The sequence below is a fragment of the Botrytis cinerea genome, chromosome 2 (genome assembly GCF_000143535.2).
Source record: "Botrytis cinerea B05.10 chromosome 2, complete sequence".
NCBI classification, from domain to species: Eukaryota; Fungi; Ascomycota; class Leotiomycetes; order Helotiales; family Sclerotiniaceae; genus Botrytis; species Botrytis cinerea.
In genome coordinates, this window is record NC_037311.1 from 1,348,204 (window position 1) to 1,363,826 (window position 15,623).

At 46.2% G+C, this 15,623-nt stretch overlaps 4 protein-coding genes across 4 annotated transcripts; 1 reads left to right on the top strand and 3 right to left on the bottom strand.

Annotated features, from left to right (window-relative positions):
• Positions 1 to 706: 706 nt before the first annotated feature.
• BCIN_02g03850 (hypothetical protein) lies at positions 707 to 3,519 on the top strand. The gene is made up of 2 exons (XM_024691276.1): positions 707 to 822; positions 935 to 3,519. Exon 2 carries the CDS (start codon positions 1,245 to 1,247, stop codon positions 3,459 to 3,461), a length of 2,217 nt encoding a protein of 738 aa, XP_024547046.1. The 5' UTR covers positions 707 to 822; positions 935 to 1,244; the 3' UTR covers positions 3,462 to 3,519.
• Positions 3,520 to 3,527: 8 nt separating this feature from the next.
• On the bottom strand, positions 3,528 to 5,866 carry BCIN_02g03860 (hypothetical protein). The gene is made up of 2 exons (XM_024691277.1): positions 4,825 to 5,866; positions 3,528 to 4,770 (listed from the first exon to the last, which is right to left on the bottom strand). Exons 1-2 carry the CDS (start codon positions 5,782 to 5,784, stop codon positions 3,601 to 3,603), a joined length of 2,130 nt encoding a protein of 709 aa, XP_024547047.1. The 5' UTR covers positions 5,785 to 5,866; the 3' UTR covers positions 3,528 to 3,600.
• Positions 5,867 to 6,693: 827 nt separating this feature from the next.
• Positions 6,694 to 9,786, bottom strand: BCIN_02g03870 (hypothetical protein). The gene is made up of 4 exons (XM_001553730.2): positions 8,866 to 9,786; positions 8,650 to 8,809; positions 7,691 to 8,577; positions 6,694 to 7,505 (listed from the first exon to the last, which is right to left on the bottom strand). The coding sequence occupies exons 1-4, from the start codon at positions 9,035 to 9,037 to the stop codon at positions 7,150 to 7,152; spliced, it is 1,575 nt and encodes a 524-aa protein (XP_001553780.1). The 5' UTR covers positions 9,038 to 9,786; the 3' UTR covers positions 6,694 to 7,149.
• A 3,081-nt stretch (positions 9,787 to 12,867) lies between these two features.
• Positions 12,868 to 15,609, bottom strand: BCIN_02g03880 (hypothetical protein). The gene is made up of 4 exons (XM_024691278.1): positions 15,393 to 15,609; positions 14,303 to 15,343; positions 14,080 to 14,247; positions 12,868 to 14,023 (listed from the first exon to the last, which is right to left on the bottom strand). Exons 1-3 carry the CDS (start codon positions 15,490 to 15,492, stop codon positions 14,189 to 14,191), a joined length of 1,200 nt encoding a protein of 399 aa, XP_024547048.1. The 5' UTR covers positions 15,493 to 15,609; the 3' UTR covers positions 12,868 to 14,023; positions 14,080 to 14,188.
• Positions 15,610 to 15,623: the final 14 nt, after the last annotated feature.

The window sequence follows — 15,623 nt, forward strand, 5'->3', positions numbered from 1 at the left end:
ATCTAGGAACACTTCACAAATGCTACACTAGCAACCCGTGTGTGTAATCGAGCACGCACTGACAAGGCGTATGAATAGGAAAATTTTGCAGACACAAGCTCAAGAAGGTGATGTGAGTGGGATAAAAACACCATCCAAGCTACAGTCAAAATAGAAACAAGCGATTTCGCTTCCCAAATGGGACTGGGACTTTACCGGGAAATCTGGGGGTAAAAATGAAGTCCGTACTATAGCGATGGAAGCACACTAGCCTCTTGCCAGACCCAAGTTCTAGACGCCACTTTCAGTGTTAAGAGAGGCATTGGTATCGTGCGTTAGCCGTCAACTTCGACAGACGCAAAGTTTTATGTGACTGGAGCGTGGTACAGTAAAGAAATCTTCAATGAAAATATTGTCGATGCACTTCCTAAACTTGGTAAGACTAACACGTTTCCTGTGTTCTCATTGAGACTGGCTCGACTGGTTCGACTGGGCAACATTTCAATAGTTTTATCCACGATAGGAAAGGGTTGTGGAAATAGATGCGGCTTGCCAAGAAAATAATCGTGACTCAACCACGTGAAGATAAGTGGGCAGGGTCCCTCACTTGGCTCGATTTAGTTAGGCCATTGTGCCCCTGAGCGTTCCTGACTAGCAATCATAAATAATAGTCGGTTCTTGTTAGTGGCCAACTAGGAGAAATCAGACTCACAGTACAGATTACAGAGTGCGCCTTCAATAGAGAGGTTTTAAAGAAGAGGAATGGTTTGCCAAATTTTGATTTTCTTTAGCAAAGAAAACTATGATTAGCTGGGGTTAGTCAAGATATGTGAGATGTACCACGTAAGCAATAGTGTTGTCACGTTTTCCCACGACAATCACGAGGATTCCCACCTCTCAAAATGCGGGGAATAGACATCTCATTGATCAGTGATATCACACTGACTTTCTACAGATATTCTTTGAGATCTCTCTCTCTTCTTAGACAATGCTCATACGAATTCCAATGGTATGATAGCACCGATTCGATTTCCCACAACAGAATGGATATCACTCACTACCCATCAAATACAATGTATAAAAACACAACAATCCAATTGATCAATATAAGCGAGGCTACTTGTCCACTCCCCTAGTGACCTAAAGCAGCATCAAAGTAAGCATGACTGACGCCTAGAGCTTCCGAACACCACATCATCAATAATCCATCTCACACAATCCCAATCTCCATCCCAACTCCATAGATACCAAATCCAAAAACCACCATGTCTCTCTGTCCCCAATGTAACTCCATCGATCTCACAGACCCGCATGCCGATATACTTCTCGGTCCTTATACTTCCCTGCTCGAGAAAAGTCAGCGGATTATTGATCCTGCGACTTCTTCTTCTTCTTCTTCTTCTTCTTCTTCTTCGACTCATTGTGAAGCATGTCTCTACTTCATAACTATCCTCCATCATTCTTCGCTTTACGCGAATCGCAGAGAGGAATTACAAAATAAGATTGTGTTTTTGTATATGCATGGTTTGGATGTGAGGGATGTGGGTAGAGTTGAGAAGAAGAGGTGGGGGAGGATGGATATGCGGTTTGATGTTTGTGCGGGAGAGGACTATGAGGGGGAACTGGGGGGAGGAAGGTTGGATAATAAGGGACAGGATCATTTACCTGTGGATCGGGTGAGGAAGGTTCCGCATAGTTTGGATGGGCGAGATGGGTTGGATGGGATTAAAGAATGGATGAGGGATTGTGGGAGAAATCACGAAGTTTGTCGCTCTCCTCGAAATGGGGTTGAGATTCTACCGAAAAGACTTGTTAGGATATCAAGTGATGTTGAAGTTCCTCCGATGCTTGTCGAGACTTCTGGGTTGGCATCTATAGACTATCTCGCATTGAGCGCTCGTTCCTTTGAGGAGACGCAAAACACCAGGGAAGGTCCCACATTGGAAACCCTCTCTATCTTAGACACAGCAGGAAAGTCTTTAGATCCAAGTTCGCTTCCTAAAGCCTTTGCAGATGCATTTACTATTACTCGAGGCCTAGGATTTGAGTACATCTACATCGCCGCTCTCTGTCACGTGTCAGACGATCCACTCACTCTCATATCAATCTTCAGCCAAGCAACTCTCCTTCTATCCGCCGATAACGTACAATCTCCCGCCGAAGGCTTGATACAAGAAAGAGCGATATTCAATTCTCCTCCCCTCGGTATCAACAAAGATCGCTATCTCCGCCTGAGCTGTCTCCGCAACCACGCAGATCTCGATTCCTCTCCTCTCTCAACATCAGGCTGGGCACTTATTGAGCGAATGCTCGCACCCCGAGTGTTGCATTTCACAAAACGTCAGTTGATCTGGGAGTGTGCCGATGGCTGGAAATTCGAAGCGTCGAATGTCGAAGATAAACAGTACGGAAGTGGCATGATCCGAGGCACATATCAGAAACCCCTCACGCAACCTTACGTGACGGAATATCTTTCTCGCGCGCCGGGACATCTCTCAGAACCCACTGCAGGAGATAATACCCAGCACTCAAACCTAGACGAATACGCACAGAGATTAGAAACCTGGTACCAAATCATCTCCACCCTCTCCAGCAGCACCTTCCGCTCTCCCCTCGACAAATCCCCAGCCCTCTCACTCCTCGCAAAAATCATAGACAACGACACATTCGGCCACAATCTCTCTGGGGTCTTCTCAAAAGATATCGCATACGGACTCGCATGGGCCCGCGTAAATTCTCTGCTCACTCCAGATCGGGACGTCCACGCCCCAAGCTGGAGTTGGGCTAGTGTACACGGATCGATTTCGCATATGTATACTAGCTACCCCCCTTCGATTCTGCATAGACGCGCTGTTCATTCTTCTTGGATCGATACGTATACCCCGCACCTTGTACCACATGATCCCTCGTCCTCGCTCTCCCATCCATCATCATCATCATCATCCCCCACAAACACAATCTCACTCTCGCTTCACCTCCAAGCCTCCCTCACAAGCCTCCTCCACCTCTGCGAATACTTCCAGCCCGAATTCCCCCAATACACCATCAATCTCGCGCTCGAACAATCCCCCATCTTCGATTGTCCATGCTGCGGACCCCGAAGTGACGACGTGCAGAATTCCGGCATGGGCGAATTTGAAAAACGGAAAGATCACTATTTCGCCATGTATCTCGCGGGAGACTTGGATTTTGAGTCCGAGGATCCGGATCAGTGGAAGGTGAGTCGGGTTGCGGACTTGCTGGTTTTGAGAGAGGTGGAGGTGGAGGAAGAGGCGGAGGGGGGAATGGTGGGGAGGAGGGGTGGAGATGGAGATGGAGATAGAAACAAGGTTATTGTCAGGGATGGAATTGTAACGTATGAAAGAGTAGGACTTTTGAGATTGAACTTTACAGCGTTTGAGAAATCGGAGGTTGATGAGGTGTCCATACAGGAGAAATTCGACGGGGTGGGATGGGAGAGGAAAACCATCAGGCTAGTCTGAAAGATATCGGGATTTCCTGAGGTGCTAGAGCACTTGAGATAATATAATATAATACACACACACAAATATATATATCACTTCCACCAAATCTTCAAATCCCTTCATATTCCAATCCCAACAATGAATAAGAATACATCAACTAAATCCCCCCCTTGACATAATAATCCACCGGATACCCCAACCAACCACACTGTTCCAACTCCGCAAACCCCTCCACCCTCGCGGGCCAATCAATCACCATCATGCTCCCCTCCTCACCCCCCACCGCGACCTCTTTCCAGCTCCCCGTCTCCTCCACCCCCTTCCTCACAACCTCATACCCTCTACTCTCCAAAAACCCCTCTTCGGGATTCGGATTCCCGCTCCTAACAAACGCCCCAAAATACGCCACGCTCAACTGCACACTCCACCAATCCCGCTCATCTCTAAACCGCAACCCAGTATTAAACGCTCCAAACACCCACGGCATGTCCGCGCCATGAAATCGAAAATACGGCAAATTGGGATTTCCATCCGGAAACCCCGGCGAGGGCGCCGGCCCCCCAAGCCCATTCGGATCCCAGCCCGCGACCGTGCGACCCATCTCGTAAAAGTAACTCGATTTGAAAACCCCGTTGTGGGAGCCTGCGTACACGGTCGCTTGGTCCACGCAGCGGAAATCTTTATCGGTGGCCACGCGCTGCGACACGTTGAAGGCGTCCAGCGTGAGATTGCCCGTGTCGTAGAAGGGGAAGAGGCCGCTGTCGATGATGGATTGCGCATACGAAGATGAGATGCCGAGGGAGGCCGCGATGCCGGAGACTTCGGATGTGACGGGGGTGGACGGGTAGCTGGTGCCGATGGACGCGCCGTCGTTGGCCGTAACGCCGAATATCACATCGACGTGCGCGGTGCTTCCATTGCGATTCACGAGGTCGAGTTCGGAGGTGTTGACATAGTGACCATCCTGGACGACATATCGTGCCTCAGAACCGACCGCGACTAAAGCTAAAGCGGGCACATTCTTCAAACACGCAATTTGAGCAGACAAACTCGCCTGGTTGCATCCTGCTGCGAGGAAAATGTTTTGCCCGGCGAGAGCGTAGGATTCGGGGATGCTGAGATATGTAGAGTAGGTGGTTGCGTAGTCGCCGGAAAGACCTAGGTCGACGCCACCACCCAGATTGGACATGGCTACTGCGCCTTGGAATTTTCCGATTGCGGGTGGTGAGCCTAGAAGTGTGCGGACAGATCCTGCACCGGCGGATTCACCTATGATTGTGATTCTTTTTGGATCTCCTCCAAAAGCAGCAATGTTCTTCACTGTCCACTGATATTCCATTAGCTCCATAACAATATATAGAAATCAGATGTGCTACTTTACCTCCAGCGCATTAATTTGATCCGCAATTCCGTAATTCCCCGTAATGTTAGTCCCCGGAATCGCCAGGAACCCAAAAACCGAAAGTCGATAGTTAACATTCACAACGACGATATCCTCTCTACTCGCCAAATCCCCCCCATCACTCAACTGGTCAGCACCACTCCCCCCCACAAACCCACCACCGTGAATCCAAAACATGACCGGTCTCAAATACTTTGTCGATTTCGCCTTGGGGATATACGGAGTTTGTATATTGACAAACAGACAATCCTCGCTCCCGCCCCCAGCTTGCGGACACTGCGCCCCATACTCCGTTGCTTGGATCGTTTTGCCGGTCGCCGAGTACGGCGTGGAGTAGACGAATCTCGCGGCCGGATCCGCATACGGGATACCGAGAAAGCGGAACGATTTCTGGTTGCGGAATCCAATATATGTATTCCCACCCGCGGCAAGCGAAACCTCATTAGCGTCTGTAGCAACGGCTGTTCCGGGCTGACTTTCCTCGCTAGACTGAGTACAGAGAACCGGCAGTTTAGCATTACCAGACGTCGATTTCGGGAAGCTCAATCCGTGAACTGCATCGTAGGAAATAACTCCATTATCAATAATGTACAACTGAGAAGCCGACGAGCGACCACGATATGCTTGATATGAGAGCGGGAGGAGAAAATCCGACGTATGGCTTTTGATAGTGCGACTTGTGAGCAGCGTTTCGTTCAACGCGCCACATGCGGCGGGTGCATCTTTGGGGGAGTAAGGATCTAGAAGAATAAATCCCACATGATTGACATCATCCGAAGCATTCAGATTATTCTGGTACAAGAGCGTCAACGAGGTATCCGTATTCGAAAGCGCGGATGCGAATGGGAAGACCACCGAGACGAAGAAAGAAAGATGCTGAAGACGTGAAAACACAAACATCGTGAGAAGACTGCACCAAGTCAACCCATGGGATCGCATGGCATCTTGTACCTCCCAGATTGCATCTCCACAAACTTAGCTTCATCGATTGAATTTAGCCATGATTCTCCGTGAAGATTTTCGACCGTCATAACCCCAGTCTGTTAGAATCATTCTTTCCAGGAATATCATCAAAAAGAAGCCAGTCCTCCACTCGGAGTCCTCCCAGCAAGGTTAAACTGGAGAGATACTTTATCCGGCGTGTTAAAGATCAACAAATTGCGCGGGGTAAGGTTAATACGGCGGATTTTATCCAATTCCATTTCTCCGCAATCTCTGTATCCACCACACCACTGAGTGCATGGACCGACGGGACACTTTTCAACTCTCGAAATTTTTCACAATTCCACTCTTCAATTGTTTGAGGTTAGAATCTATCTTTCGATTATTCAATCTCGAATAAATCATTGTAACGATTTCTAAGATGTGCGAACCGATATTGTAAAAGAGATTTCCAAGTCCGTCTTTGCAGTTTCCCGTCAGTCCGTACACTCACTGGTGGCCCAACCGGCTGAAACTGGTTAACGGCGATTTCACCGCCAGAAGTATCCATCCATCTATCCACATATAAAAAATATAAAGGTCTGTCTCTCCGCATCAGTAGCCCCCGAAGAGGAAGAGAAAGAGATACCTAGGTAGAGAAAGAGCAAATAATCAAATTCTATTTCCCTGATAAATATCAGCATTTACAATGTTGCTCACTTAGAATCTCGACAAGGTAACAAGAACAAGACACATACAGTGTACAAAGTATATGAAATGATGTTAATGCTGACTAATCAAGCCTGTGGTGGGATGTCGAATTATCCCCTGCTATGTAGGCTGCCAACTCGGGACTCCCTTGAATGATAAAGCCTTATTGGATAGAATAGCCATTTTAATAGGAGTTCTTCAAGGCCCAATTCAATTTACAGAGGAGTGATTTATTCATACTCCAATCCCCCTCAATTCATCAGTCAAGCATTCATTGAACAGTGCATAATAAGCAGGTAGTCTATATCCTGAGATTCATCTCAGGCAATGGTATTGTTGAGTTTAAAAACATCGCCTCCCCCAATTCTTCCTCCTACCGATCTCCCTCCTCACCATCTTTTGGTATCGCTGATATCGTATGGAAATTTGCATGCAAATGGTATCTCATCCTTCTTTCTCTATCTATGTCAAAAAAAATCGCCAAAAATGTCAAGAGTTGCAAGGACATATCATGTTATCAGTTAGGCCTGCCTCCCCGCTACAATGTCCATGTCCCCGAACCCCTTCCCCTCCAGTCTATCAATCCGTCATGAAAAAAGCAAAATTGCTGCGTTGAGAGAATACAAAAAACGCAATAAAAACACAAAATCAAATCAAAAACAGCGTGTACGTCTAGGCAAAGTGACCTCCTCTCTTCTTTGCATGTTGATGCTCGTGCAAATGTCTTCTTCTAGCAACGCCAGTTGCAGTCGCGGTTGCAGTCGCGGTAACAGTAATGGTAACATCTTCTTGGACCCAGACCACTTCATCAACTTCTACCTTTTCATTGAGTGGGGAGATAGCGGTGGTCGTTGAGTAAGAGGTCGAGTAGAAAGATGCTGGGGTAGTGAGAAGAGTAGTTGCTGGGCTTGAAACTGCTGCAATTGCGTCTGCGGCGGCAGTAGATGAGCTAGAGGCTGAATATGAAACTCCGGATTCGACGGCTGCGAAGACACCACCTGGTGCGTAGGTTTCTCCGAGAGAAGCGACTGTAAAACCGGAGGGTCAATAATTGCCTAACAGATAAGAGTTTTGGAGGACGAGAAGTTGAAATTAGATTAGGAAATAGGAAATAGAACGGATGCACAAAAAGAATTAAGTGTTGGCATCGAAAAACAAGATTAGGCACGATAGTTGTAATGATAATCATAAACAGTGAGATTAGTAAGCTTACCAATGGTTGATCCGGCCGAGTAGGAAAGAGTTGGCACCACAGCTGATGAGCTGGTTGTAGTAGTCGCGCTTGATCCTTTGGCAGACGAAGTTCCATATGCTGCTGACGATGTTTTAGCGGTAGTGGCTGTGCCAGCCATGGCAGTAGCTAAACCAGGTCCTGCTTGAATGGGGCAGTTTCCGGGAAGTGTCGCCATAGGTCCAACAACATCTTCATCATCCAAGGCCGATGGAAGTGTAAAGTTACAAGATCCATAAACACTTACATCTTGGATATCGAAGATTGCGCAGTCGCTAATTTCTCCGGAAGCGTTAGTGCAGGTGTCAACAGCCTCTTGCAAAAATTCCTCGTCCCAGCCCATGATGAAATCTCCGTGATATCCGTAACCAGTTGGGTCACCGTTAGAAAGCATGAACTGTCCATCAGTTGTATTGTAGGCTGCGGTATCCCAAATAGTTTCGTAGAAGAGCGAGACGAGACGAGTATCGAATCCCTCTGGGCAAGTACCAGTCATGGTTTGATCAGGATACGCCATGTGGGATTTTCCATCTGGTGCAGTTACGCCTGCGGTCTCATTCCAGCATGATGGGAACATGAGTTCCATTCGGACACCATCGGGACAGTTTGTATCGAGATAAGCCTTATCTGGCAAGAAATGACGGTAAAGAGATCCTTCGGGCTTGTTGAGTGGATAGTTCAAACAATTGAAGCCGAGAGCAGCTTGTCGAAGGAAAGCTTGGGTGTTGTATGGAGGCGTGCTTTGCCAGAGTGACTTTTCAATATCAGGAACAACATAGTCGGAGAAATTACGGAGATCATTATTCCCTGCAATCATAGCAAAGCCTTTGGGGAAAGCAGTTACATTATCTCCATAAAGAAGGTAATACCTGTTGCGAAGGATTAGCCACAAGATTTGCGAGCAATCTTCAAGGCGCAAAGAATGAAAGTGAGAGACTTACGCAAGCATACCCCCAACCTGTTCAACTAGTTTATACTCTCCCGTAGCCGCATCAATGAAATAGAGTGAGGGAGTCCAGTATGCAGATTTGTCTTGAGAAACTTCACATGAAGTACAGTTTCCGGCCATTAACTCCTCGTAACCTGAAGACTCTCCAAATCCTATTCGCCATATCAAATCAGTATTCCCCCTGCCAAATAGGTCACTGTCAACATACCGTTAGATCCATGAACAACATGTGCATGGGGAGAGACAGTCCCCGGATTGACCAAGGGATCAACTCTTGCCAATCCACTTCTAGCCCTACATGGCAAACGCCAGAAAGCATCAACGCTGCTAGCCAACCCCGCCAAGATGGCTGCCTTTTCGACGAAAGAGTGTCCACGCATTTTGAATATATGTATCCAAAAAATCGATATCGAATTTAGTTTAGTTTATTTTTGTTTTCGTGACGTTATGTAAATGATTACTTCTTGCAAGCAATGAAGAACCACAAAAGAATGTGCAGAACGAAAGATTCTAGAGATCAGAGACGTTCTTGGGAAGTGGTTGAGTATTTGGCTGTAGTTGTTGTTTGGTCTCCTGGTCGAGGGATTTGTTGGTAGAGTTGATATTCCGGTCGGAAATTGGCGCAGCGACAAGTGGATTCCTCAAATCAAACCGTTTGATTGTAGATGATTCACTTTAAATCACAACAATATTTGTCCCTCTCCAATGAATATTGATTCAATAAATCCAACAGATGTCTCTTCTTCTTCCCTAGGATGCAGGGTTGGCGATTTCAATCAGTTTGCGAACTGGAGTCGTTGATGAATAACCTCGAATTCGAAATTCTTCCGTCCCACCTCACGATAAGCAAACAGACCAATTTCTGACGGCGCAGAATTGCACAGGAATGCGGTCAAGATGTCGAAGTGCGATGCGATATGAGGAAAGTACAGGAATCAAAAGCAACGAATGATATGGTATGCACACAAAGAATCTCTAGACGTGTACCTTGCCACGAGCGAGAGTCGATAAAGCGAAAGGGTAAGGAGCGTGAAGTATGTTTCCTGAAAAGAAAGAATGTAATTGTCGAGACGGACGACAGTGAGCTTTCGACGGTGGAGAACGAGGCAAGAAACAAAAAGTGGAAGGCGAAGGAAAAAACGTGGAGGAGGAGGGATGTAATAAAAAGAAAAGAAAGGGTCGAAGGGGCGGGTGGAAAGGGACTAGGCCGGATGGGGCAGTTTGGTCGAGGAAGAAGAGTGGAAGGATTCATTACCCAATCCAATCTCAAGTGTCAACTCAAGGCCCATACACCCAACCCATAGCAGCAGGCACAGAGATCTTACGAGGGGGGAGATGCCCACTTGCGTGCCAAGGATAGCGCGGGCAAGATTGGCCAAGGGGGGCAGGGAGGGAGGGTGAGGGATTTGAAGGTTGGAGGGGGAGGGAGAAGGGGGATATTACTCGATGGAGAAATGAGCGAGGATGCCATGATTGCATTGCTTCGTACAGACCGCGCAACGGAATGGGCGAATGGGCGAATGGGCGAATGGACGAAACGATTGACCGATTGAGTAATGCGCAGGTGCACGTGTGGTGGGTGATGAGGAATGGCCAACACGGATGGGCATCGGATGAGCAGATCGCACGCCCCAAAACGGCGAAACGGTTCAAATTGCACAGAGAGGTGGGGAGGTTTCCATCGTCCTAACATTACAGATGGATCCGGCACTTTTGGGTAATTACAGAGAAGAATAGACCGAAAGTAAGATCGTGTCAATTACGCGTGTGGCCTCTTCGATCCTCAGCAGCTGGACGATTGGTTATGCGTGGATGGATGTTGTGCGGCGACACCGTGGTGCAGCGGTACGTACGGTGGGAGCAGGAGTAGAGGGAAAGGGAAAGGGAAAGAAAAGTAGGGGTCGGTCGTCGTTGCATATTCTCTGGGTTTTTACAAGGACTCGCCAATAAGCATCCAATGATCGAGGAGGACGAGTGCGTACTAGATAGATAGACAGATGGATGCATGCATGCATGTATGTGTGTGATAGGGTACCATTTTATCGAACCGTGTGCAATCAATCATCCATCCACACCTTTGGGACCGACCGACAAGTTCGGGCGGTTGAACGCTGGCATGATATTTCTTTTCTTCTTTTCTCTTCTCCTTCTTCTCCTTCTCCTTCTCCTTCTCCTGCTCCTTCTTCTTCTTCTTTTCCTTCCCACCCGTGGCAGACCGGCACACGCAATCCAATCCCAAGTATACACTGTAATTAGACTCTCACAGATAGGAATGGATTGACATGAATCAATTGGATCCAATAGCAAAAATAAATAACGAGTTCCGACCCCTGGACGTGGTTCCTGTTAGTTCATCCCTAGCCTGAGACACACCAATCGGCAGCAGGATGTGACGGAAGGATAGAGTGATTTTCAGGGGAAAACGAAAAAAACGCCTCGCTCTCACTTGCACGCATGCATTAAACCGCTTGGGCGTGGGTGTCCTGGAATTAATTTGGATCTCCATCCGTTTAAATTGTGTGGAGATGGTATCGTATTTTCTATATCGAGAGAAATGCCTTCTTCCTGTTCTGCTGCGTGGACTGTTTTTTTTTTTTCCGATGACGATTCCGACGACGTGGTGGGTTGTTTATACGAGACTTATTAGTGTGCGGGATTGTATTTTCTGATGTCTGTTACCCAACCGGTATCGGTAGAATTATGGGAATGGGAATGGGAAAGGGAATGTGGATGTGGATGTGGATGAGAATGAATAAGAATGAATAAGAATGAGAATGAAGATAACAAAATAACAAAATAAACCACCAAGCAAACAACTGCACACTATCCATCAGAACCTCTCCAACAAGAACCTTAGAAGCCATCCATCCATCCTCTCCTTCCCATCCTCACCATCCTCACCATCCCTCCCTCCCCCTCCCACCGCAATTCAACCTGAAACGATCCCCAAGACCAATCAGCTCCCAAAGCAAGCCAGATCACCCATCCCGTCGTCCATCGTTCTCCGCACAGACTGCACTTCTCTTCTTCCGGATTAGGCTTGAACGAGTACCGACATGGTATATCTGTATCTGTATCTGCATCTGCATCTGCATCTGCATCTATAACTTGTGACCGAATGAATGATGTTTTGACGTTTTTCCGCGGGACTGTGGACTGTGGACTGTGGACTTTGGACATTTTACCAAACAGCATATAAATGACCAGACCCTCAGAGTACAGTACAGTACAGTAACAAAGGCGCAGCCACCTATCTATCGATATCGCCAGTAGAATATTTCCACCTCCTCGGCAAACCGACAAACAAACAACCAAACATGCATCTCCAGCCTCTTCAGCCTCTTCGACAAATCAATTCTCCATTCTCCATTCTCCATCTCCATTCTTCACATATCTCCCCTCACAGTCGCAGTCCCTTTCTTCCCACCCCATCCCATCCTCTCCTTTCCCCTGCTCCGTCGATTCTCCTTCACCACACTACTCACTCCCACCACCTACTATGATACACAACACCGGGCCCACCCCGGCCGGCGGTTGCAAAGCCCAAACAAACCCTTTGCAAACCCCTTTCCACGTTTGAGATGTGCGTAGATACCTACCTACCTAGTACCTACCGACCCTAAATATACTCATCCCATCCCATCCCATCCCATCCCATTGCATTGCACGCGCGAGCACATCAAATCAAATCAAATCACAAACATCAAACATCAAAATCGGATGATATTAAAAAAAGGAAAAAAAGAAAGATAAAAAATAATAATAAAAATAATAAAATATATAAGTTATAAAAAATCAATAAAAAATCACAGAGACAAGTGGTAACCTAATGATCATCTCCTCCCTCCGTCCATCCATTCCCATTCCCATTCCCATTCCCATTCCCATTCCGTTCATCTGAAATCTCATCTGAAATCTCATCTGAAATCTCATCTGAAATATTTATTTACTTCATCCAAGCCAAGCGACCCTCCAAAGAAAATCCAAGTCCAAGTCCAAGTCCCAATAGAAGCCAAGCCAAGCCAAGCCAAGCCTCGCAGCTCAAACAATCACTGTACCTATCTATCTATGATCGATCATCACTTTTCTCCGGACCATTATATCATATCGAATCACATCACAATCTCCATGAATTGATATAACTATATAACTATATAAGTATATAACTATATATCTATATAATTATATATCTATATATTTCGTACATCTATCTCACTCATCCATTTCTCACTTATCACTCAGCACCCACCTACCTATCTACCTCCCTCCCTCCCTCCAAAACACAGTATACCGATGAATCACACAAAATACATCCATATATCAATCATCAGCCACCAATCATCCAAACAATCAAACAATCATCATCATCATCATCATCCAACACTCTCCACACCCCCAACACCTAGAGACTTCATACCAAACCACCCTCCTCACAAACTTCACATGTCAAGAACAAGATTCACAATGGATGAAATTCATCCCTGAACAGGAAAAGGAAAAAAAGTAAAAAATAGTACTGGAAATTACATTACATGATCATTCATTACCTCAATCCCCCTAAACCCTACCTACCACTTACCACTCACTCACCATGCATCCACATCCACATCCACATCCACACCAATCCCATAATGTCCGAAATTGCCAAGCGTTTATATGCACGAAATCCGTCCACAGCAGAGACCAAACAGACCAGGGTACATCCTATTTAGGAGTGCAGAGGAAATGAATCAATGAATCAATGAATCAATGAATCAATCATTCTCCATTTTACATCTTAAGCTTTCGACGCTCGTCTGCATCGTCGTCATTTTAAATTGTTCGTAACCCGTGAAACAGTCACTGCAACTCAATCCGTCACTTCAATCCAGTCTATGTTTGCACGCTTCACGTTAGGCTGTGTAGGATAGAGGGTGCATCATCACATGCGTCACATACAATTCATACGTGTTGGAGGGGTACGATAATGCAGCCATCAGGCAGGTAGGTAGGTGAGAAGAGGGGACATTTGTACTAGGTCGCCGTCCCATCGGTCCATGTTGGTGGGACGATGAATCATTCCTTCATGGCTAGATATCTTTAGCCGACCCCAGTCTACTACACGCGACTAACAAAAATTGCCCCCAGCCCTTGGTTGCCTTGGTGTTAGAAACCATTGGGTAGAGCAATCGCGACGTTCGTGACCATTCCTTCAAATCTATTGCGATACGAACAGGCCAAGGAGGGGGCGAAGCATAGTGATGTCCATAATGTTAAGTTTGATTACATCGAAATTAGTAGAACTTTAGAATTCGTGCCTTATCTAAAAGCTTTCCTTTTGTCATCCATTGGAAGAAATTGCTTGTGAATTTGTGTCAATCTGTTTTCTATACTCAACATGTTAGCTTAGTACACTCTAATGGCGGGCGCTGAGAATCCTCACTTTATTGGACATATCCCGTTTCCTCCACGCAAGTTTATTTCTTGACGTGCTTATGAAGCACCGTCGTTCTCTTCATTCATCTTCCCTCGACTAAATTAGGCTAAACAAATTAAGTAAGGAGATCCGCAACATTCATTGGCATCTCGTCGATTTGAGTAGAGTAGTACACTGTTTCAAACAAATTAGCACTGCGCGGCAGGATTCAAGGACGGGAAGTACTTACACTCGATATCTCTCAAAATTCTAACGTCTTCACTGGTCACGAAATTGATCGCAACACCCTTTCTTCCAAATCTACCACTTCGACCAATGCGATGAATATAGTTCTCACGGTTAACTGGTAAGTCATAATTGATCACCAATGAAACTTGTTGAACGTCAATTCCACGAGCCCAAACATCCGTAGAGATCAAGACTCTAGAGTTTCCTTGGCGGAAATCTTGCATAATGCTATCTCTTTCCTTCTGAGGCATCTCTCCGTGCATGGAGGATACAGTAAAGTTGGCCTCGCGCATCTTATCGGTCAACCAATCAACCTTTCTCCTCGTGTTGCAAAAGATAACGGCTTGAGTAATAGTGAGTGTGTCGTATAGATCACAAAGGGTATCGAATTTCCAATCTTCTTTCTCTACGGCAATGAAGTATTGTTTTAACCCTTCCAAAGTCAACTCATCACGCTTGACAAGAATGCGAACAGGGTCGGTCATAAATTTCGTAGTCATGTCGAGAACGTCGTATGGGAGGGTAGCGGAAACGACAACGACTTGTGTCGCAGGTGGGAGATAACGGTAGACATCGTAAATCTGCTCCCTGAATCCACGGTTCAACAACTCATCGGCTTCATCAAGAACCAACATCTTGATATGACGAGTGCGGAGATTTCTTCGACGAATCATATCAGCAACACGACCTGGTGTTCCAGAAACAATATGTTGTCCATAATCCAGCTTGCGGATATCTTCTCCAACATTGGTACCTCCAATACAAGCGTGGCATTGTACATTCATGTAGTCTCCCAGAGCCATAACGACGGATTGAATTTGAGTCGCAAGTTCTCGAGTAGGTGACAGAACCAAGGCTTGAGTTTCGCGGACAGCTGTATCGATGACTTGAAGCATACTGATAGAGAAGGTTGCAGTTTTACCAGTACCAGATTGGGCTTGGGCAATAGTGTCGCGACCTTTGCAAATTTGAACAATCGCACGGGATTGAACGGCTGAAGGGGATTCGTAACCATATGCGTAGATACCACGGAGTAAATTCTCTATATAATTGTAAGCCTGATGACCAGATCTATATACACATAAACCTACCCTTAAGGTGCATATCTTGGAAAGTTGGCGCGACGGTAACATCTGCAGAAGTTGTAAACTCCATGCGATCATCCATCTTTCTATCAATTCCTTCGGCCATGATTGCTGTTTGATTTTTCCCTTGGGTATTGAGATTGAGGTCGATGGATGAAATTCCAAAGTTATTTCTTAGAAAGTCATTGAGGTTTCTCCGCCTTCAGAAGATGCGACAAAGCTCTGAAATTTTAGCGT